Source organism: Nannobrachium achirus (assembly GCF_963921795.1).
Source record: "Nannobrachium achirus genome assembly, chromosome: 12".
NCBI classification, from domain to species: domain Eukaryota; kingdom Metazoa; phylum Chordata; class Actinopteri; order Myctophiformes; family Myctophidae; genus Nannobrachium; species Nannobrachium achirus.
In genome coordinates, this window is record NC_137832.1 from 19,967,087 (window position 1) to 19,991,211 (window position 24,125).

Genomic DNA, 24,125 nt, shown 5'->3' on the forward strand with positions numbered 1-24,125 from the left:
GTGTTACAGTAGTGCTATGGGTTTAGGTGGAGTCTGAAGAGGTGAGTCTTCAGTCCACGGCGGAAGCTAGGGAGTGAGTCTGTAGTTCTAAGTGCAACAGGGAGTTTATTCCACAGTTTGGGGGCCAGGAGGGCAAATTGTCTAGGACAAGTGAATTTTTGTCCTTTTTTTCTTCTTTTTTTTAGTGAGGGTTCTGTCAGCATCCCTTTGTTGGCTAATCTGAGTGAACGGTGGGGTTGTAGGGATTGATCAGGTTTTGGAGGTATGGAAGAGCCATACCTTTGGCTGCTATAAAAGTCAGCATCAGTGTTTTGTATTCAATGTGGGCCGCATCCCGGGAGCCAGTGGAGGGAGCGGAGAAGCGGGGAGACGTGAGAATTTTGGCTGGTTGAAGACCAGTCGTGCTGCGTCATTTTGGATCAGTTGGAGAGGCTTATGCACATGCTGGGGCATTGAATTATCTTATTGGTTTATGATCAAATATTATGTTTATAATATTTCAAAATTAAATATGTCATATCATTCATAAAAACACATATCTATGGCATCATATCATGGCATCCTAGTGGTAAATTCAATATAGCTTAAAAGGATCCCTGGCTAATACGACAAATATGCCTTAATACATTATAATTGTCCTATATAACTACAATGTAAAATTAAAAACACCTTAAATCTTTCACTCAATAGGGGAAATGCCTGTCGCAAGTTGATGATGTCATAAATGTCATGTCTGATTTATCGCTATGGAATTTATGGCAGAAAATAAACACAAACAGATTTGAAATATTGATTTGTTGCTCAAATTAAACATAGGAAGTATTATGTTTGTTTTTATTTGCACATGCATGCCATAAATTCCATAGGAATAGATCACACATGACATTTATGACATCATCAACTTGCGACAGGCATTTCCCCTATTGAGTGAAAGATTAGCTATTTCTAGAAGAAATAAAATAATTGAGGTGTATTTAATTTTACATTGTAGTTATAGAGCACAATTATAATGTATTAAGGCATATTTGTCATATTAGCCAGGGATCCCTTTAAAGTAATGCGTAGGGGAGAGAGTTTTCAGCAGGTCTTTCAGTCCGAGTGTATCAAAGGGTGCGTTCTAAAATGCGCACCGGGTGTGTGCTCAGTCAGTGTAGTGAGTGCCTAAACCCAACCCAACCCTAATCCTAACCCTAACCTCAGTAAAACTATGCCTAAACCCAACCCTAACCCTAACCCTAACCTCAGTAAAACTATCCCTAAAACTAACCCCAACCCTAACCCGACCCGGTGCGCATTTCCGAACGCACCCTTTGATACACTCGGACTGAAAGACCTGCAGAAAACACTCTCCCAGCTGTGTAGACCACAATGACAGATTTTTATCATTTACCATTTGGCATTATTTGAAAACTGATTAACTTCCTTAATCTAGGACTATGGAAAAAAATAAATAATCAAGACTGATTTCCTCACTTTGACTGTCTCTAGATGAAGCTGTCAGCATTGGTGTTCTTAGCCCTGTTGGGGCTGGCCGAGCAGAAAATATTTGAGGACAATGTCAAACTGGAGTGGGTGTTTTGGCCCGGTTCCCTCCCCAACGATGCTGTTTCCATTTACAACCACTACACTCACCGCAGAGACTACGTCTGTAAATCCACATTCATGTCAGATTGTCATTCTGGGTTCTACAGTCCAAAACTGGGTCCTTACTGCCACTACCCTTCTAATACCCGCGAGGTGGTCAGCCGCTCCTTCAAGATCCTGATCAACAAGGATAACTTTGAGTTCCTGGAGTGGAAGTGGGATTCCGACGGTAAGGTGCCTCGACACTCTGTCAAGACCTGTTCTGGAAGTCGCAAGTGGTATGTGGGGAAAAACAAGTATGGACTTGGTAAGGTGGATGTTTGGAACAAGTCATTTTACCTCCCCTGGGAGGGTAAGGAGTACTGGTATCATTCATATCAGGTACTGACCATCAACAAGGATGCCGTTAGTGAGCATATCTCTGATGTCAAGTACAAAATTGATGAGGCAAAGATCTTCCGGCAGCCACCAGCGACCATGCGCAGATCTCAGGTGACCAACAATGGGTGCCGGATTGTGGTGAAGACCGTGTCTCTCTCCAAGACAACTGAGGTGGAAAACTCCTGGAACATCGGCACCTCCACCACGGCGGGTGTCACCACTGGCATCACTGCCGGGATCCCCCTCATCGGCTCCGCGAATATTGAAGTCACGTTGGAGCAGACGCTGCAGTTTGACAAAGGGACCACTAAAAGGAAGTCTGAGACCCACTCTGTTGAGGTGCAAGTCACCGTCCCACCGAACCACTCCTGTACTGTCCGAATGGAGGGCCGTCAGATCAAGGCTGACATCCCCTACACGGCCCGCCTCAGTCGGACCTACCGCAATGGGAAGACCCGGACGACCTCCATTGTAGGCAAGTACAATGGGGTGCAGACCGGAGAGGTTCGGGCAGTGGTCGACCGCTGTAAGCCTGTGGCCAACGCCAAGCCCTGCCCCTAAGACCACCTCACCACCTGCCTGACTGATATTAAAACATGGATGCAAAAAAACTTCCTCAAACTCAACAGCAATGAATCTGAAATTATCATTATTGGTCCCAAAGCCCTCACCCGCTCCACCATGAACCTCTCCCTCAATATTGATGGTTCCACTATCACTCCCTCCAGGCCTCCACCAGCAACCTCTGTGTCATCCTGGACCCCACCCTCTCCTTCCAATCCCATGTCAACAACATTACCAAAACAGCCTTTTTCCACCTCCGAAACATTGCCCGCCTCCGTCCCACACTATACCAAACTGCTGCAGAGACACTCATCGATGCCTTCATCACATCCAGACTCGATTGCTGCAATAGCCTTCTCTACGGTGCCACCCCAAAGTTTTCAAGAAACTGCAATATGTGCAAAACTCTGCTGCCCGTGTAGGGTTTTTTGGAGCCCCCTGTAGGCCGGTATATGTAATTAGCAGGCAAATGGGGAAGGCCGCAGTGAGCCTGCTATAGAGTTTGGTTACATCAAGACACCTAATGCAGTTTATATGGAAGTGGAGATGTGAAAAATCAATAATGTGAACAATGAATAATGTGAAAGCATATTTTTACAAAAGATGAAAACTGGAATTTGAATTTGCATGAGAGTAATTTTTGTTTTGTCCAAGAAGGAGTTTGTCCCAAGAAGAAGTGTGGTTTAAGAAGTATGTTGCTTTTATTTTGTTTGTTATTTTGAGAGTGGATGTGTTGAATGAAGGTTATGCTGGAAATTGAGTTAACTGGAAAATTAAGTGGATGTAGTGTAACTGGAAACTGTGAACATGTGAATTAATTAGTGGAACCCTTTGCCTTAACCATATCAATGTGAATTAGAGTAAGATTAATTAATCATGATTGACATACGTTTAATTGAGAAATATTCTTTAGGATTATTGAATATGGTGAATTATTAGATGGCCAGGCCATGAGGAGAGAATTGGCAACTCTAAAAAGCTAAACGGATCAACAGGTTATCGAACGAGAAAGGATTCCGGTGGTTTCATGACCAGGCATGAAATCGAGTATTACTGTCACTCATAACTACCAAATTTGTTTCCAGGGTTATGAGGGGCGATGAACTATCTCTGAGCTAGCTACTGCTACACGCAACTGCAATGATAAAACTGTAGAGAAGACATTGGTATGAGGCCAGAACAGGGTGAATTATTAAAAGTGGACCTGAACATTCCTAATTGAAGGAAATTGGGGAAGCAAGCGGAAGACTTTTACTTCCGCTGGGACATTGTAAAGTATGTCAAATCGTAACCTGAGGGGAGGGAACAAAAGGGGAGTATGTTGACACGTACCTGGTAAAGGTCGAAACTACGGGTTTTTCATTGCACTATAATCAAGCTTTGCATTTATAAGTAGTTACATCCCACTCCTCCATAGGTTTGCAGGAGGATACCCTGTTCCCTATTAGATAAAGTGTTGACAAGGAAAACATATAATCGTTTGGTTTCATATATGCATGTATAACCAGTTTACTTGTCACATTGGTTGCCTATCTGTTTCTGTTGTCAGGTTAAATTGAGCCAGAACCAAGATGGCTCCTAGAGTTCCTTCGTGATGACCAGCAGTCTCAAGTCCTTAAATAATTCCTATTTCCTTCACTTGTTTCCTATTTCCTTGTATGTTAGTCCCGCCCACTGGGAGTTGGCCTATCACCTGTGATGTTGTCATCAGAAATGGCCAATGGGACGTCTCCTCTTCTCTATTTCCTCAATGGGAGGGACTAACATACAAGCAAGGAAATAGGAAATAGGATTGATTTAAGGACTTGAGACGCAGTGAACTGTAGGGGTCTTTGGAGCCCCCTGTAGGCCGGTATATGTAATTAGCAGGCAAATGGGGGAAGGCCAGTGAGCCTGCTATGGGGCTTTTAAGCAGTGACATCATTTTGTAGTCAGACCTCCAAGCAGATTTATTGACAATATCTGTCCCTCGCTATTTCAACAGATCCGAGACAAAAATAACGACTAAAGTATAATTCTACCACTTTCCTTTCAACAACAAAGAGAAGAAAAATGTGTAAATAGTAAAAATAGTAAAAAGATTCGCTTTTTTGGGGGCCAAAAGTTCTCCTCTGCCTACAAAATAATGTCAGACTTAACAGCCCCATAGAGTTTGGTTACATCAAGACACCTATTGCAGTTTATATGGAAGTGGATGACACCAGGCCTGAATGCTCAAAATGGGGAATATGGGGGGTTACCAAGAAAACCAAAGGACAGTTGAATGTTCTCAAGTCACGTTGTACGACCTATGCTCTCCCGTGTGAAACCGGACCGGAGAAATGACAAGGAGGGATTATAAACCAATTGGAGTGAGATGGCGTGATATGAGTATCCGACGAAATATGTTAGGCAACCAATGATATTGTTTGACGTGTACTTGTGTGTTCTCTTCCAACGGGCATAAAATGAGATGCAGGAGGAGAGCAGTTGGAGTTGGAATCGGTGCACCGAGAGGGGATAGAATGCACAGAGAGCCGTTTATGTGTCGCATCTTTGCTATTTCTGTACTTTGTCTAGATTGGAATAAAGGCCGAAGTATTATACTCATCTCTATTCCTAAGTCTCAGTGTATTATTCAAGACGACCTTTAACTATATTTGATACCAGAAAATACCCAAACACCCGCCTCCTCACCAAACACCCGATCATGAGACCACATCACCCCAGTTCTCCACGACCTCCATTGGCTCCCAGTAAAATACAGAATCGACTTCAAAATACTGATCACCACCTACAAGGCCCTCAACAACCCTGTGTTCTCTCTGACCTCGTCAAACCCCATGTTCCCTCCCGCCCCCTCAGATCTGGCAATGCCAAACTCCTGGAATTCACCCATAAAGCAAAGATTTTTTATGTTATCCTGTGTTTGTCTTCCCTTGATAAGTCCAGTTTGGCATTCCTCTATCAAATCTGTCATAACATTTTCAAATGTTTTTGAGGTGATGGAAGTGTATAACTTCCATCATTTCCACATTTAATAAATGTGGATTCCTTCCATGAGAGAGGGATGTTTCCCTTTCTCTTAAAGGAGGTCAATCCTTAAAGGGGCCACACCATGCTTTTCAAAATATAGGCCTATATTTTATATAAATATTGGTCCATAATACGGTTTTATACAGGTTTTAGCCTAAACAACCACTCGGATATTGAAATGTCATGTTTTTTCTGTCTCTAATTCCAAGCCATTTCAGATGCAATACCAAAATGCCCTTTGTTGGCAACGGGGCATTGTCTTTGGGCTAACATTGCAACGATACAGAGAATATTAAGAACCACGATGAGAACCATGTAGAGTCAATCGTAATCCTCTCTGTATCGTTCCAATCTTAGCACCACTTTACCTCATGGTTCCACCTCATATATATAGTCTCAATAGAATATAGCCTCCCAAAAAGTACAGCCCCCTTTTTGAGGGGGCCAAATAGGAAATGTGAGCTGGAACCCCCGTTCTGTTAAAACATTTGGGGCCGGAACAGCGTTCCGTTAAGAGGAGAAGCCAGCTGTCAAAATCCCATGAAAACAATAGCCTACTCAAGTCAGATTAACATACAGTTATATTTTCTGATAAAGTGCTTCTAAATTATTCCCGTGGGTTTGTGTAGGTCAGTGTAATCCATGCCGTTTGTGTTTCAGTGTTTGTTTGACACAGAGCGACTCGTCATGTCTGTGCCTGCATATGGCCTGCATGCGATGCGGCCTTAAGCTAGATGCAGAATAGACCAACATGATTCTATTCTGCATCTAGCTTAAGGCCACAGACTCGTTGGGAATGGGAGATGTGGAGTAGAATTAAAGTATTGGAAATACTCCAGTAAAGTAGGCTAGGCTAGGCCTATACTTAAAACCTGTACTTAAATACAGTACTTAAGTCAATGTATTTAGTTACTTTAGACAACTGGTTATAATAATATTAATAATAATATATTGTATTATCTGGAATTTATATCTTTCAAACATGCTTTACATGTGTGTGGGGGCCTGGGGAGACAACAAATAAGAGAGCAGGATATGGTGACTTGACTAGGATAGAATAATATTGCTCTATCAGCATTTCTTTCTTTGTTGATGCTGCTATACTGTATGTGTTTATGTGGATATACTAAACAAAATGTTGTTGTACAGTGACCAACCATAATCTGCTAGCCCTACTGCTTACCCTTCTGTATGGAACAATGAACAAATTATGAAGAGGCTTATTATAGATATTTCCTTTAGGATTTCAATCATGTTTCATGTTACAATAAGTGTAATGCCGTTGCCTAATTCAGGTGTAGGACCTGTAGTGTTTTTATTGTGTGTATAACTGTGCCAGAATGCAGTTTTCTATGCATTTTGGGGGTTTTGGGGGTTAGAGCCTCCCAAAAAACAATTTTGGGACAGTTCCGGCAAAAATGTCAAACCACTTTCACCCCTGGTAGACGAAAAGTATGACGTGTGATGTGACTGACAGACAGACAGACAGACTGACAGCCGGTGGAGGTTTTGATAGTAAGTATCAAAGTTTATATGGGGGGTAAGGGTACAGGTAAGAGACCCAGGATCACATACGAAACTCTGCAGCTGCCCAAGGACAAGGGAGGAATGGCCATGCCGAACTTGAAAGAATACTTTAATGCAGCCAAAATCAGATTCCTAGTATGCTGGTGTAACCCAAGAAGTGTCAGAGCAGGAGAAGTCACCCGGTGACGCGTTGGTGTCCACGCCTATCCGCCATGACACTTTCAGTGGCGGAACTGGCACCGGAAGTTCGGTGAATAACATTAGCGTCTATGAGCGCCGGCTGGGACAGCTCATGAACAAAAAAATATTCGGAACGATAGAGAGCTTTGTTGTATAATCGCTCCAGGAATATAAAAGAAGACATATCACAGGTATTTTTACAATCACTTGCTTTTCGATGTGCACGGTACATAATGTTATTGAGGCAGCTAAACAGCGGCGGCGGCTGTTTCTGTCTCGGAGATATTGTGAGATTTGGATTCCAGACAGGGAATGGTGGAGAGTCTCGCGGTACTAGCTAGTTCAGAAACGTAAATTGTGCTCTTTATGCTTCTATAATGTTATACAGCGCACACACCGAAAAGCAACACAGCAGAAAACAATATGTGACATGTGTTCTTTTATATTCCTGAGCTGAGTGTTTTATAAAGGTCTCAAATTCGGTGTCCTTTCTTGTCAGGGTTTTTTTTTTTTTCTTTTTTGTAATTGAGGTCAGGAAACAAAAACACTTTTTTCTTAAAACTCAACAAAAGTGCATCGATCCTACCCCTTACACCTTCTTTTCATTTTGAACCAAACAAAGTTGGTAGAATGTCAAACCCAAAGAAACCACAAATGTGCCAAGGCACAAGAGACTATTCCACGCGGACCTGGCTATCGTCCTTGGTCGGTTTGACGAGCTTAAAGCATCTTTAACTACTGAATTTAAGACGTCTATTTTGCGGCTCTCGAGACGGAAATAGACAATGTGCAGATCCAGATCTCCGACCAGAGCCAACGTTGGAGGAGAACGCAACGAAATACAGCGACAAGATTGAGGAGCTGGATGCTACTGTAGGTGCGTGGCTATGGAAGATAGCTTTCTTAAAATGAATGCTAAAGTAATCGAAATCGAGTCACGTGGTCGTGGAAATAACATCTGCATACTCAGAATACCTGAATTAATAGGAAAAGACCAGCCTAACACCTTTTTAGACCCGGAGGGGGGACCACTATTGGGGTGTCTGGGTGGTGCAGGTTAAACTTCCTGTCCACCACCATGGAGTATTAGCTTCATGGTGCATTTGGCTTGGCCGGGCGCTCCAACAAACACAATTGGCCGTGTTCACAGGAGGGAAGTTGATTGGGGAGGGACAGATTTTTTATCTCTGCATTAGGCCCCTGCACGGGCCTAAAATGTGGGCCCGGGCCCGGCCCTGGCCCGTGGACTTCAGTCCAGGCCCGGCCCGTGGCCCGTTTGGTGCTGCTATTTAAAGCCCGAGCCCGGCCCGAAGCCCGTCACCTTATTATTAATTAATTATTTGTGTGCGCTGCGCGCTGCTGCAGCTACACTCTCAAGGGGAGTCCATGCTGTCACAGACCACCGAAATTTGCGTCGGAAAGGTCCAGTTCAACTACAAAATGACATCTCTTGCAACTTCTGAAAAGGATTACTCCTAATTTGAGTTCGGAAAGCTGCACGCACGTCAGAAAGTCGAAACTTTCCGACGAAAACTATGGTCGGAGAGGACGGAGACTGAGAGATGTATGTACAGCCCTCTATAGCTGTGCTCGTCTTGCGCTCTGATTAAAAGAAAGAAGTCAACACAACACAACACAACAGCACAGCAAGTAATTACACACACATCACATCACAACGCAAGAAATCTTCCTCCACCCACCGTTTGTTATGTTACTGTATATCTTCACAGCAATTAGATATTGATATTATTGTCGGCTTGCCGCCCGTGGCCATCTCGTAAAATACAGAGTATCGTCGCACGCATCCCGTAACTGATACGGGACTCGGGAGGTCGGGGAATCATTACAGGGCGATTTATTTGAGAAATGACGGTGAAATGGGTGAAACTGCAGTAGTGCTCCTAATGTTCTAGTCTCGCTGTGTTCGCAGAGTCGCAGAGTAGACTTGTGTGACTGTGAGAAGAAAGAAAAGCCGTCAAGCCCTCGGCTCGTTGCGGCTCTCCATTGGCTAATGTACTCATGTCACGACCAATCAGAGCCGCGGTTGCTATAGATACGGATAGAACCCATAGCCTAGAAGGCTATTAGCCTAGAAGGCTATGGGAGGCAGCACTCACTCACACACCACACTCCATTCTAGCTAAGCGCACACACAGAGACGTCATGTGTGAAATTCACAGCGCGAAATGTTCCGAGCATGGTTCTAAGCCCGGGCCCGGCCCTAGGCCCGTTGGTGAGTTTCGAAACGAGCCCAAGCCCGGCCCGTTTTGGCGGGCCGGGCCGGGCCCTGGTCGGGTCCCGTCGGGCTTGCAGGGGCCTACTCTGCATTAACGGTTCCCACATTGGTCAGGGAGGGGTGGAACTGGGGAGGATAGTGTGTACCTCCACATGCGTTACGCCCCCCCCCCCCCCCCCGATGATGCTCCTCATACTGTCAGGTAAAAGAAGATGGTGGCTCGACGGCTCGGGTACTGGAGGAGACCCGTTGCTGTCTGCACCCTCCCAATGACTACTATGGGGATTAGCAGGGATAGATCTCACGTAGAGCAGTAGGGTAAGGGGAATTGGCTCAAACACTAAATTGGGAATATAGAGGGTAGAACATTTTTTTATTTTATTTTATTACCTTGTATGGGCAGGTTTTTTCTCTTTTCTATACTTACAGTATGTTCTGTATAGTCCTCAGATCTCATGCTATTTTGTGCCAATAAGTGTACTTTTACTGTGATGGGAATATAGCTAACCTCATTGCGACATTGTATAACAATGAAAAGATTTAAAAAGAAAGAATAGACTGAAATGAAATACCAAAGACAAGTGGTACTATAGGAAACTTGATGCAGGAAAACACACATGGAGATGACATCTCCATGTGTGGCTGGCAGCCAGCAAAAAAAGCAATAACAAGATTGTGGTATAAAAGTGACACCCCAACTTGTGAGCAGTGGATGTGCATTGTGGAGGAAATATATGTGATGGAGAGATTTTTTATTTTTATTTAACCTTTATTTAACCAGATAAAAACACATTGAGACATGATCTCTTTTACGAGTGTGACCTGGCCAAGAGGCAGAAATAAAAAATTACACAATCCTTGCTTATTTACAAGACATCACAACAAAAATAGAACATCCATGATACACAAACAGATACCTAAGAAATACAAAAAATACAAAATGTACACTAAATAATAAAACTAGTTTGCAATTTACAGGTAGCAGTACACGGCACGCACAGTGTACCAAAAGGAAGAGATCACAGAGCAAATTAATTACAGATCTGAACAAGTACAAGCGTTTGTAGATCTATCTAGAGTGATTCTCTTAAAACTTCTCAAGGGAATTAACACAGCCAATTTGAGACTGGACTGAAGGTCATTCCATGACCAGGGGCCAAAAAAGGAGAGGCTTTTTTTGCCTCCCTCAGATGTAAATGTAGGTACTACACATCGTAACCAGGCATTTGATCTGAGATTTAGCCCATTCTTAACCAGTACAAATTTGGAGGAAATATAGAAAGGAATCTCCCCAAGTAACGCTTTGTATACAAAATTCAACCAATGTTGTAACCTGCGAGATGTCAATGAAGACCAATCAACTGCAGCATACAACATGCAGTGATGAGTCCTGAAAGGCGAATTTGTTATGAATCTCAGAGCTGCGTGATAAAGAGGATCTAATTTGGCCAAAGTGGAGGCACAAGCAAACCTATAAATGGTGTCCCCATAATCCAGCTGGGACAAGAACAAACCATTTACCAATCGTTTACGGGAGGAGCGAGCAAAACAGGCCTTCAGCCTGTAGAAAAAACCTAAAGTGAATTTAAGCTTCTTTCCTAGAGCATCAATATGAAATTTAAAGTTGAGATGTTTATCCAACCAGAAACCTAGATATTTATAACGCTCCACCCATTCAATGGGGGTACCATCTAGAGTGGAGATATTTACTGTTATTGGATACTCTCTTGGAGTGAACAACACAGCCTTTGTTTTGTTACCATTTAACAACAATTTGTTTCTTCTCAATTCATGCTGCAGTGAGATGAAATCAGACGACAAATCATTTACAGCCAACTCAAGCGTAGGCGCACAGGTGTACAGAACCGTGTCGTCCGCATACATATGGTACCTAGAGTGCTTTGACTTACTGCAGATATTGTTAATGTACAAAAGAAAGAGTAAAGGACCCAATATAGAGCCCTGAGGGACACCCTTCTCCAGAGCAACTTTATCCGACACGATGTCACCCAGTTTAACACATTGCGAGCGACCCATCAAATAACTGGAAAACCAACCAATCGCATTTTGGCCCATGCCAATATTTGCGAGCGTCTTTAACAATATGGGCAAATCCACAGTATCGAAAGCCTTGGATAGGTCGATAAACAAGGCTGCGCAGACATAAGAATCTTCCCAGGCTGCTTTGATGTCATCTAAGACAGTGAGGCAAGCCGTAACGGTACTATGCTTTGATCTAAACCCAGACTGCATGGTGTTTAGGATCTTATAATGCTCAAGAAATTGATTAACTTGAACAGATACCTGCGCTTCCAGGATTTTAGCTAGAGCAGAAAGATTAGAAATTGGCCTATAGTTATTTACATCAAGGGGATCACCTGCCTTGAGGAGGGGGGAAACATGCGCTTGCTTCCACACCAAAGGAATATTCTGAGAAGTTAATGAAAGATTAAATATATCAGTTATAGGTTGGGCTAAAACTGTCGCAGCTATTCTCAGAAGATAAGGATCGAGACCATCTGGTCCTGGAGCCTTTTTTGGGTCCAACGAGGACAGCGAACGGAGCACATCCATAACCAGAATAGGAGAAAAGTCAAAATGTACATTAGAATCTACTAATGAAAATGCCTCCTCGTGTGCACCTTGCGGCGCGGAGGAAGCATTTTGTACATCGAAAATGTGCCCAGCTTTTTTGAAATGATTGTTGAAAGCATTTGCGATCAGCTTTGTGTCACATATAAGAGATTCCCCTACCCGTAGCTTTAGCGGGGGGCCAGCAGCTCCCCTCTGCTGGAGAGATTTAACTGCTTTCCAGAAATTTACACCAGATGTATCAGAAGTTAGAGATAAATAATACTGTGCCTTCAACCTTTTGGTGAGAGCAGTACACTTATTTCTGAGGATACGAAAAAGAAGCCAATCGTTTGGGGACTTAGACTTTCTGGCAAGTGCCCATTTCCTATTTCTGTCATGAATCAAATCAGCCAAATCCCTAGAGAACCAGGGATTAGACCTATTCTTAATTCTGACCTTCTTTAGGGGAGCATGTTTATTTACCAGAGCAAGGAAGTGGTCGTGAAAGAAACAGTAAGCCTCATCCACAGATGGTATGAGAGAGATACGAAACCAATCAACTAGTGCCAAATCATGCACAAAAGCTTGCTCAGAGAAATGTTTAAAACAACGCCTGGTTACAGTCAAGCTTTTTGATTTGGGCAATTTTGTGCTTCTAACACAGGCAATAGCACAGTGGTCGCTCATATCATTTGCAAAGACACCAACAGAGATATATTTATGTACAGCGTTTGTCAAAATGATGATGAGATTTACACACAAACTCAGGATACTAGTCTGAGTATCTGAATAACTCTTTCTTGAGAAATGGACTGAATATGGAACCCACCAAAATGAGACCACGGACATTTAATATAGACTAAGTGATATTTCAACTGTTGACCCTGTGAGTTTTGTGACAAACTGCAAATAACAATTAAGTAGCCTACAAAGAATATGGTGCATGTTTAGTGAGTTGCAAAGAAACTTGTTGTTTGCCATCGTGAAAATGCTGTAAGAACACTCAATATATTTAAATTTTTTTATTTTATTTTACATTTCACAAAAAGCAATAACAACGAGCTTCTCATTGAAAGGCAACAACAAAAACTACAGCAAACATACAAATTACAGCAAACATCTTCATTATATTCCCAGCCAAGCAAATATTGTCTATTCAAGGACAAGGAAAGGCTAAATAAAAGATTTACACCTTCCATGACACTGAGATGTACCATGGTCTTCCCTCACTGGGAGGTTCCATCAAGCAGTTGCTGCCCCCTTATGTCTCTTTATTGTAAATGCATGAACAATAAAGAAATGTATTCCCCATGCAGTAATGATTCATGGGAAGCTATTGGATGTTGTACCAGAAGTATTTGAAACCTTCTCTTGGAGCAGGCCTGAATGCATGGTGGTTAGAGGTTAGTCCTCTGGGTGTTAAAGGACCACTTCACCCATTTACATATCTTCATATTATTGGTCTTCACTAATGCTCATAATAAGATGGCACCATTTATGTCTATTCCCAGGTCTATGGTATGGGTGAGATATGGCTGACTGTATCATTTTTTTTACCTTGATGGTGAGCTCAATGTCTCAACCAAAAGGTTAATCACGTTTTACACAAATAAACTATACACACAATGGTAGAAACTATGTAAACCGTTTAGATTTTACTCCATAATTGTACACCCACTTTAAAGACCACCACCAAGGTGATGCAGAGGCCTCACATTTATTGTAGAACAAGAATTATAAATCTAGACTGCAGAAATACATAACAGGGTCAATGAAGATCATATGAAATTCCCCAATATATAAAGTAAGCTTATCAACAATTGTTCAAAAGCACAATGATGTCAGGATGAAAATGTCTTATTGTTTTCCAATTGTGAAGAAATCTTAGAGGGAAATAGTTTTGTGCATATGAGTACCATAGGTTACTGTAATTGATCCCATCGGACCCATCATATCAGTTCTCTGTATCGATATATTGCTGCTCAAGGTCATGTTTTCTTTTTCAAAGAGTTTGTTGAAACTTGCTGCCAATACAGCCCGGCTGAAGTAATTAATCATGATGGACAGGACTCAATCTTACCAAGACCAGACACATGGGGAAGAAACATAATTGGCCACAGTTCAACTGTTGATGTCAGTAACATCACCATGTGCTTAGCTAATGGTAAAGGTGTCATCCACCATTACATTCATCTTGGCCCAACAGGACAAGCTTCAGACCAGGACAGGTTCATTCATTAAGCGGCCACGCTTTTCTTTAAAGGCCTAATGCCTAATTTCTACCCCATATTCATATTTTTCTTCATGCAAATGATGAATAATTTTCAGTGTGGTGCTGGAAGGTAAACGACCCACATGAGTGAAAGATAGTATTGTGTAGTGTGTGTGTGTGTGTGTGTGTGTGTGTGTGTGTGTGTGTGTGTGTGTGTGTGTGTGTGTGTGTGTGTGTGTGTGTGTGTGTGTGTGCGTGTGTGCGTGCGTAGAAGAAGAGAGAGAATTGGATGACATTGCACTGCATACAATACAAACTTCTCAAGTTACTGTTCACACACTTTGCTGAACTGAACAAATTTACTGTAGTTTTCTGTGTGGAGTTTTGAGAAATGTAGCTATATTCTCTTTAAATGCATTTAAATAATTAAGAGAAAATCTGTGGGCTCCACAGAATTTGGTTTAATGGAAAGGGAAATATATTTATGATGCTGATATATGACAGTGCTTGTCTCTTCAGTTTCTATCAAACGTCTTCATTATTCGGGCCAAGCAGTCTATTCAAAGACAAGGAAAGGCTGGATAAGAGATTTACCATGGTCTTCCCTCACTGGGTGGTTCAGTCAAGCGGTTGCTGCCCTCCTATGTCTCTTTGTTGTAAATGCATGAACAACTAGAAAGTGCTCTTCCGAGCACAGGTCTCCGCCTAGTCAGGAATGCTACCATATAGGACAATGAAAGCGGTCAAATTTTTTCCTCAACTCAATAGAAATGTGTGTGCACTGCTCACTGCAATTGGACACTGCATTCATGAGCTGAAATGTTCAAAACAGACCACAACAGCACACTTTAGATGTCAATCTTAGCCAACCAAGATCGAATGAATCAATATTACACAAGGCCGAGGGTGTGTGTTATCGTGAATATTGGCACGCCTGTGTTGCTGCAGGCACGAGCTGAAGGTGAGTAGCGTAGGAAGCAAAGCGCCCTTGGTGGTGAGGCAGTCTCTGTTTGATGATTGTCATTTCTCCTGGATTTCTCCCGGATTTGGTATCAAACTCCAAAAATTCACCAGAACGCAGGAAATTATGTCTACTATGTTCAAATATTTCTGGGGGAGGACCCTCAGACCCTCCCCCCCCCACTTGGGGGTGTGTGGGAAAGGAAGTGCATGCAATAATATTGATACAGATATTCACTGAATGGTTATTAGTAGGCCTACAGACCGGTCCTACATGGTCGTGTCATACGACTGTCATGTTTCAGGATCAGGTCTTACATTGCTCCAGTTATCAAAGCAATGTACTTTTTGTTTTAATGGCTGGAATTCACCCTTTGTCAAGTCCCACCCCATGTCGTGCTGTGGCCCATGATTGGTAAAAAGCGTTCCTGACTCGGCTGACTGAAAGAAAACATGATCGTGAAAATAAACAGGACATACTAGGATTACATTTACTTAGATTACGGATACTTTTTCCCAGTAACGCTAAGGTGTAATGGTGGGTTACTATGGTGACGATGGGCCCCTGCAAGGGTAAACCCTGAATCATGGGCACCCGATGTGTTAAAGAGTCTGACATATGTAGCCTACATGCCATGGGCATTCAGGATGTTAACACCAGCTCAACCTGACGTGGGGTTTGAACTCACAACCTTCCACATATGAGGCATAGGTACTAACCACTACACTATGGCTGCCACACATGATTGACCATTTATGTTTTTTTTTCTTGTTTTTTTCTCAGGGTTTTTCATGTAATGTACTTGCCACACTGAGTGCCTTTTATTAAACAATGATTTAATACCACAATATTTTTATGATTTTTCCATATTTTGGAGGCTCAGAGTAAAAGTAATCAGAGTAAATGTAAGCGAGTGTTTCTGGAATTTTCCTGCATTTTCTTTCAAAATGATATAGCGCCCCCCCTTTGGCAAATAGGAATAAGATTGGTTTCAGTGATATTTGGACTAACCCTCTACATCTTTGCCAAATGCCATGAATGTGTAACTTTGCATGTATGATTTAGAGGCAGAAGATTTGCATAAAACTGCAATATTCATTGAATTATTAAAAAGTAATGTGTCACTTTAAAAAAGAAATACGCCGAGACAGATCTGACCGTATTAGTCCAAAGTTCATGTAAAAAAGGTTTTGTGCGCGTAGCGCGAAAATCCCTGGAGCAGATAGATTTTTACAGTTTTTCATATAATTCAAAATGGTGGGAGAACTAAAGGTCAGAGGTCAAAATAACTAAAGAATAACTTGTTATTCTTTTATCTTTTTCATACTTCTCTGTAACTTTGTAAATAACCTTATACTGCTGCGCTTCCTCTGAGCAAACTGATTTTCCCCCTTGGGATAATAAAGGTATCTATCTATCTATCTATCTATCTATCTATCTATCTATCTATCTATCTATATGCCCGGCACATCTTATCCACGATTCTGTGTATCTCTGAAAGCTTTTGTCAGATATGAGAAGGGGGTTGTATGTATTTTTATTCCCAAAATAGTCCAGTATGCAGCATTACAGATAAGGCAAAATGACGCCAAAATAGTGACACATTTTAACATTGCGATTACAACAGCAACATTAACACTATAGCTAAATCAGATAGTGTTAGGCTAAACCGAGAGATCAGTTTGAACAACTCTCTGCAGTTACCTGTGTTCTTTACCATGTCAATATCATCTGTCTCTCTGTGTCCACGCAGTAATATAACTTGCTTTGCACTTGTAAGAACAATGCTCAACACAGCTTTGATATGCTCCCGATTCCAAAGTGTCAGCTGATTTAGGACTGTGCCAATGCCACTATAAACAGGTATGTCCGAGAACGGGGTAAGATGAACCACTTTTTGCTTATGTTGCCCTGGAAGCAAGTAAAAGTGAGATGGCAGTAAATTCAAAACATCTAGACATATTACAGGATGTCTGCTATCAATTGAAATTATAAGTGTCTAGGACCATAAAAATATGACTTATTAAAAAAAAAGTGGTCATGTGGTTCAACTTGCCCCAGGTGAGGGGTAAGTTGATCCAAGTAAAGGGGTAAGTTGACCCACATGATATTCTTAACTCAGTTTAAACTTTAACACATTTCCTTAACACATTTCCCTTTTGCAAATAGTCTTATTTCCTTTCTTACGGTTATTTAAACCGTAAGAAAAACTATTAAAACCAATTTAAAAAATATGAATGGTGATTCACATACCGGTAGTTCAATTTACCCCAAGGCATATTGTTCATCTTACCCCACTGCCACCATTTTGACAAAACCTGGCTAGCTTAATGCTTAAGGCTCATCTTTAGCTAAATTATTCACATAGTATCACCAACATGCATGATATAAAAGTTTAGACCTGAGTACATTTGCTTTAACTTAAAAATGGTTGTATCACAAAAGTAAAAAATTTACTTCGACCAGCAAAAAACACTTTTTGGGGTAGACATTCCACTCTGCCCACTTTGCCCATATCTTTATTTCATGTAACGGGGTTGAGTTGTTAAGCTTTACGACCACACTATGAAAGTATAAATGACTATAAATAGTTGTAAAAAGTTGGAAAATGTCCACTTTCTGCAGCATCTTGCTCAGAAGACTTGTAGAATGCCATTGCATGTTGTTGATGTCACTGAAGGGGCATTCTACCACTTTTTCGAGTCACGTGTTCAAATACTGGATTCTGATTGGCTAAATTCCGGAGGTTATGAGAGGACAACTGCCGCAAAGTTGTGTGGGGACTTGTCCGAGATCAATGCGCCTCAGTGTACATCCGGGGACTTCAGGAGGTAGTCGGAACACCTTTCCCCCAACCAACAAATGAAGGTCGCAGCGGTCCTATGTTTACTAACGTGCGTACTATCGTCGCCGATTTATTTGGATCCAATGCAATCCGCCAACTTTAAAGCCCCTTTTCTCTGAACCTATGCCTTTCTGGAAGCGAACAGCCTCTATTTACGGCCGGAACGGTGCTTTTAACTGACGTTAGCTTAGCTGTAAGCTAGACGCATGGATTAGTATGGAGTTGGCGCCATCTGTTGGTGAGTAGAAGATGTTGTTGGTGGAACTATCTGCTGTCTCGCGGAAGTTTTATAGGCAATAATGATTGTAACTTAAGATCCTTGCAAGTTACAACTATGTGTTTTCTTTCATGTATAAGGGAAAAAGTGGTAGAAAAGCTATTTACCACTCGGGGTCGGACATTATGCTCTGATAATGTCCTGTGTTAGGGTGTTATCAACACCCTAACACAGGACATTATCAGAGCATAATGTCCTCTCACTCGGGGTAAATTGCTTACGTTCATACTTTTTACAGAGAGGAGAATGACTTTGTAACAGGGTTGAGTGTGATTTGGGGACGGAGCTATATAATGTGATTTTAATGATAAATCATCTATCTATTAAAATATTAAACATGACCAGCAATAGAGTACATTGCTGGTTTTATGTGAATAGCTTAATTTATGTATTATTTTACATTTTTAGTAGTCATATCTCAAGTCCACTTTCCTTAGCAGCCATCCGGGACATGAAAACATTTTTCACGACTTTATAAAAATAGCAGATCTACAAGCTCACAGCGCGGCACTTGGTGCCCCGCTGTGAGCTTGTAGATCTGCTATTTTTCAATAGCTAAAGTATATCAAATAATTAAGGCTCCTCCACCTTGTGCCCTAGTAACTCAGTCACACTTCCCCCCTCCTTGTGACGCCCCTGATCACACATTACATGAGCCAAAGGGTAATTTACTGTAGGTGCAGAGGTGAGTGGCTGCGTGTCATATGGTTATTGTAGAGATTACTGGCTTGTCAGAGGTTAGCTGAGGTGAGGAGGAGATCAAGTTCTACCAGTTCTACCTTATCACCATAAAAATATGACTTATTAAAAAAAAAGTGGTCATGTGGTTCAACTTGCCCCAGGTGAGGGGTAAGTTGATCCAAGTAAAGGGGTAAGTTGACCCACATGATATTCTTAACTCAGTTTAAACTTTAACACATTTCCTTAACACATTTCCCTTTTGCAAATAGTCTTATTTCCTTTCTTACGGTTATTTAAACCGTAAGAAAAACTATTAAAACCAATTTAAAAAATATGAATGGTGATTCACATACCGGTAGTTCAATTTACCCCAAGGCATATTGTTCATCTTACCCCACTGCCACCATTTTGACAAAACCTGGCTAGCTTAATGCTTAAGGCTCATCTTTAGCTAAATTATTCACATAGTATCACCAACATGCATGATATAAAAGTTTAGACCTGAGTACATTTGCTTTAACTTAAAAATGGTTGTATCACAAAAGTAAAAAATTTACTTCGACCAGCAAAAAACACTTTTTGGGGTAGACATTCCACTCTGCCCACTTTGCCCATATCTTTATTTCATGTAACGGGGTTGAGTTGTTAAGCTTTACGACCACACTATGAAAGTATAAATGACTATAAATAGTTGTAAAAAGTTGGAAAATGTCCACTTTCTGCAGCATCTTGCTCAGAAGACTTGTAGAATGCCATTGCATGTTGTTGATGTCACTGAAGGGGCATTCTACCACTTTTTCGAGTCACGTGTTCAAATACTGGATTCTGATTGGCTAAATTCCGGAGGTTATGAGAGGACAACTGCCGCAAAGTTGTGTGGGGACTTGTCCGAGATCAATGCGCCTCAGTGTACATCCGGGGACTTCAGGAGGTAGTCGGAACACCTTTCCCCCAACCAACAAATGAAGGTCGCAGCGGTCCTATGTTTACTAACGTGCGTACTATCGTCGCCGATTTATTTGGATCCAATGCAATCCGCCAACTTTAAAGCCCCTTTTCTCTGAACCTATGCCTTTCTGGAAGCGAACAGCCTCTATTTACGGCCGGAACGGTGCTTTTAACTGACGTTAGCTTAGCTGTAAGCTAGACGCATGGATTAGTATGGAGTTGGCGCCATCTGTTGGTGAGTAGAAGATGTTGTTGGTGGAACTATCTGCTGTCTCGCGGAAGTTTTATAGGCAATAATGATTGTAACTTAAGATCCTTGCAAGTTACAACTATGTGTTTTCTTTCATGTATAAGGGAAAAAGTGGTAGAAAAGCTATTTACCACTCGGGGTCGGACATTATGCTCTGATAATGTCCTGTGTTAGGGTGTTATCAACACCCTAACACAGGACATTATCAGAGCATAATGTCCTCTCACTCGGGGTAAATTGCTTACGTTCATACTTTTTACAGAGAGGAGAATGACTTTGTAACAGGGTTGAGTGTGATTTGGGGACGGAGCTATATAATGTGATTTTAATGATAAATCATCTATCTATTAAAATATTAAACATGACCAGCAATAGAGTACATTGCTGGTTTTATGTGAATAGCTTAATTTATGTATTATTTTACATTTTTAGTAGTCATATCTCAAGTCCACTTTCCTTAGCAGCCATCCGGGACATGAAAACATTTTTCACGACTTTATAAAAATAGCAGATCTACAAGCTCACAGCGCGGCACTTGGTGCCCCGCTGTGAGCTTGTAGATCTGCTATTTTTCAATAGCTAAAGTATATCAAATAATTAAGGCTCCTCCACCTTGTGCCCTAGTAACTCAGTCACACTTCCCCCCTCCTTGTGACGCCCCTGATCACACATTACATGAGCCAAAGGGTAATTTACTGTAGGTGCAGAGGTGAGTGGCTGCGTGTCATATGGTTATTGTAGAGATTACTGGCTTGTCAGAGGTTAGCTGAGGTGAGGAGGAGATCAAGTTCTACCAGTTCTACCTTATCAATCCAAAACTATGTTTTGGTACGGTAGCTTCGACAGTTGTGGTTTCTTTCCACTGTGGTGATATCTTGATGAGAAATCTTCTATCATGATGAGAAAGTCTTAGGCCGTGCATTAGTTGTGATACAAGATATGTGCAACAATGGAAATAGAAAGGTCATGTACTGTACGTGACATACATGACCAGTGGGTCTTCCCCTTTAAGTCACAACAAAGAGTGAAGGTATGAGGAAGAAAACCAAACTATGATGGAGGAGGACGCATGACAAGGAAATGAATACATTTGACCAAACCGTATCTTGTTCCAACTGTAAACATCAAGTTGAATATCTAGTTTTGGATAAACCTACATCTAACACTCACGTGCACAACAGATGCGCAGCACACACAAACATGTGCACTCATAAGCAGCACAATAAGACTTGATTTACAGGGTCACATTTGTCAGTGTCATTCTTGATCTTGAATAATGCCAATTAATGGACCCATATATTTGGTGTTGACCAAGAAGTCAAGGCCCGATTAGGGTCCCGTGCCTGCTTCTGGGTGCCGACACTGGTTTAGAAACAGTGGTTTAGAGAGCAAGGGTCTTTTTTTGGTGACCTTCTTTTCATCCTGTGGGGGACTACAGTTTTCAGCTTCAGCTAGGATTTGGCGCATCAATAAACTAAATTAAATCCTACCTTGAAGGAAGAGAACAAGTGCTTGACATCAATGGAACCCTGTCCTCGTCCCTAGCAGTGAGCTGTGGCGTTCCTCAAGGAAGCATTCTAGGGACGTTACTATTCCTCATTTACATTAACGACATGAATTCTGCCTGTAACTGCAAATTGTCCTGTTCGTTGACGACTCAGCACTCCTGATTTCGAGAGAGGACAAATTGCAGGTTGAGGAAGCTCTCGGTTCAAAGTCACCAAAATCCGTACATGGCTTACTGACAACAAACTGTCACTATATTGGTAAAACAGAATCCATTCTTTTTGGGACCAAACATTCTCTAAGAGAGATAAATGTAAACTATTTCAAGATCAAAGTTGATGACAGTAATCTGTAGGAAGAGATTCTGTATAAATACCTGTGCCCGGGGATAGCATGGCAACAATTCTCCATTCAGAAACATTGCCATTCAGAAGATTGACTTACATTATTCTAAATGGAGGTGTCACCTAAACCTAACCCTAACCTCAGTGGGGGTATTTCTGAATGGGGATGTTTCTAAGTGGGGGTGTTTCTGAATGGAGGTCTGCCCCCTCAGAAGGGCAACCAAAGCATACATGTAGCCGCAGGACAGCTTTGGGCTGACACTGTCTGAACGCACAGATCAGATCTGTGTCACTTGCAAATGCTGTGTGAAAACTCGGGCCAAAAGATCGGATTTGACAACCAAATCGGATTTGGGCTGACTGCAGTCTAAATCCGGCCTAACTGTACCGGTGCTGAGCTGCATTTTAAATGACCAAAACTGAATTTGCATGTCGCCCTGAGGCGTCTTACTAGTTGTACATATTTTCACTATTTGTTTTGCGTGCGTGTGTTGTGCGTGCATGCAAGGGGTGTCAGCTTTTGTCAGATATGAGAAGGGGGGCTCCAAGGAAAAAAGGTTTGAGAGAAAACCTGGAGGAATATGTCCCTTAAAGGAGTAGTTCACCCCCAAAATGATTTTTTTTTCTATTGATTTCTCACGCCATTGACACTTGAGTTCAATAATATTTTTTGGTATTTGTCGCATTCCTAAGACAAACATTTGATTACAATGCATTTACCCCCATTGATTCCGGATGGGGACCCGGATGTATGTATTTTTACTCTCAAAAAGGTCCAGTATGCAGCATTACAGATAAGGCAAAATGACGCCAAAATAGTGACACATTTCAACATTGCGATTACAACAGCAATATTAACAATATAGCTAAATCAGATAGTGTTAGGCTAAACCAAGGGATCAGTTTAAAAAAACTCTTTGCTCCTGTGTTCTTTGCATCGTCGATATCATATCTGTCTCTGTGTCCACGTTGTGCTATGCCTTGCTTTGCACATGTAAGAACAAGGCTCAACACAGCTTTGATATGCTTGCAAAAGACATCATCTTGACTAACGCTGTACTCGATAAAGCAAACCCCCTCCCCTGTCACCCCATGAAGACAAAAGCAGAAATTGGCCTCCCTATGAGCGAGTTGATTAATTGGCCGCCTGCCTGGACAAGGAACTGGTCGAGCAACCTTTTGTCGGGAGTTGGACTGTTCTTTTTTTTTTAATTATTATTATATTGTTATTGGCTACTTGGCACAGCCTATGTCTGCTTCTCAGATGTAAACAATAATCATGTGTGAATTGTACACAAGCTTTTGACTAAACTAAAGTTCATATTTATGATATGAAAACAATGAGCCTGTGAATTAAACAATGTACACCCTTTGAAAGTTTGTTAAACCTGTTGAACCTCCACAGCAGATTAGGTAAGGAGATGGTTAATTACCTTATGATCCTCATGGCTAAGCAAGTTTTACTTATGTGTAAGTGGAGAGTATATTCAATACTTCATGGACTATGTGATGTCACACAGAGCGTGGGTGAACTTTATTGTTCAATAGGACTATTGTTATTGCATTGGCAGAGTGGCAGGATTCCATAATGCAAATGATGCCAATGCAGTAAATCAACTCTCAGAATCTTACCACATGACAGTTGAAGCAATAATCTACATACCTGATGGATTAGACTGTTGACAGATGTTCTGTCCCAGAACGATCAGTTGCACTCATGATGCATAAGTGTTGTATTTTCTATTGTTCATTTTGCACACCTCACAACCAACACAGCTAGGCATTGAATTACAATAATGTTACAAGACCTGTTAGACCACACCTATTAAGAATACATTGCCAAACATATTATGTTGATATCATTTTCTCCTGTCCTCAAGTAACACTGTCCTCTACAAAGTCAGCATTCTGTACAATAATACAAAATGTTCTGTAACCCTGAACAACAATGGTGATAGGGAGCACTTAAATCATTCTGCTGTAGACAAGACGCAAAGACCAAGATTGCATTAAATTGACAGGAGGATTTGAAAATGGTCA

General features: G+C 41.6%; 1 protein-coding gene across 1 annotated transcript; it reads left to right on the forward strand.

Moving 5' to 3' along the window:
- Nucleotides 1-1,488: 1,488 nt before the first annotated feature.
- Nucleotides 1,489-2,653, forward strand: LOC308295467 (natterin-3-like; the record flags this gene model as incomplete). The annotated part of the gene is made up of 1 exon (XM_080738517.1): nucleotides 1,489-2,653. The coding sequence occupies one exon, from the start codon at nucleotides 1,489-1,491 to the stop codon at nucleotides 2,524-2,526; it is 1,038 nt and encodes a 345-aa protein (XP_080594643.1). The 3' UTR covers nucleotides 2,527-2,653.
- Nucleotides 2,654-24,125: the final 21,472 nt, after the last annotated feature.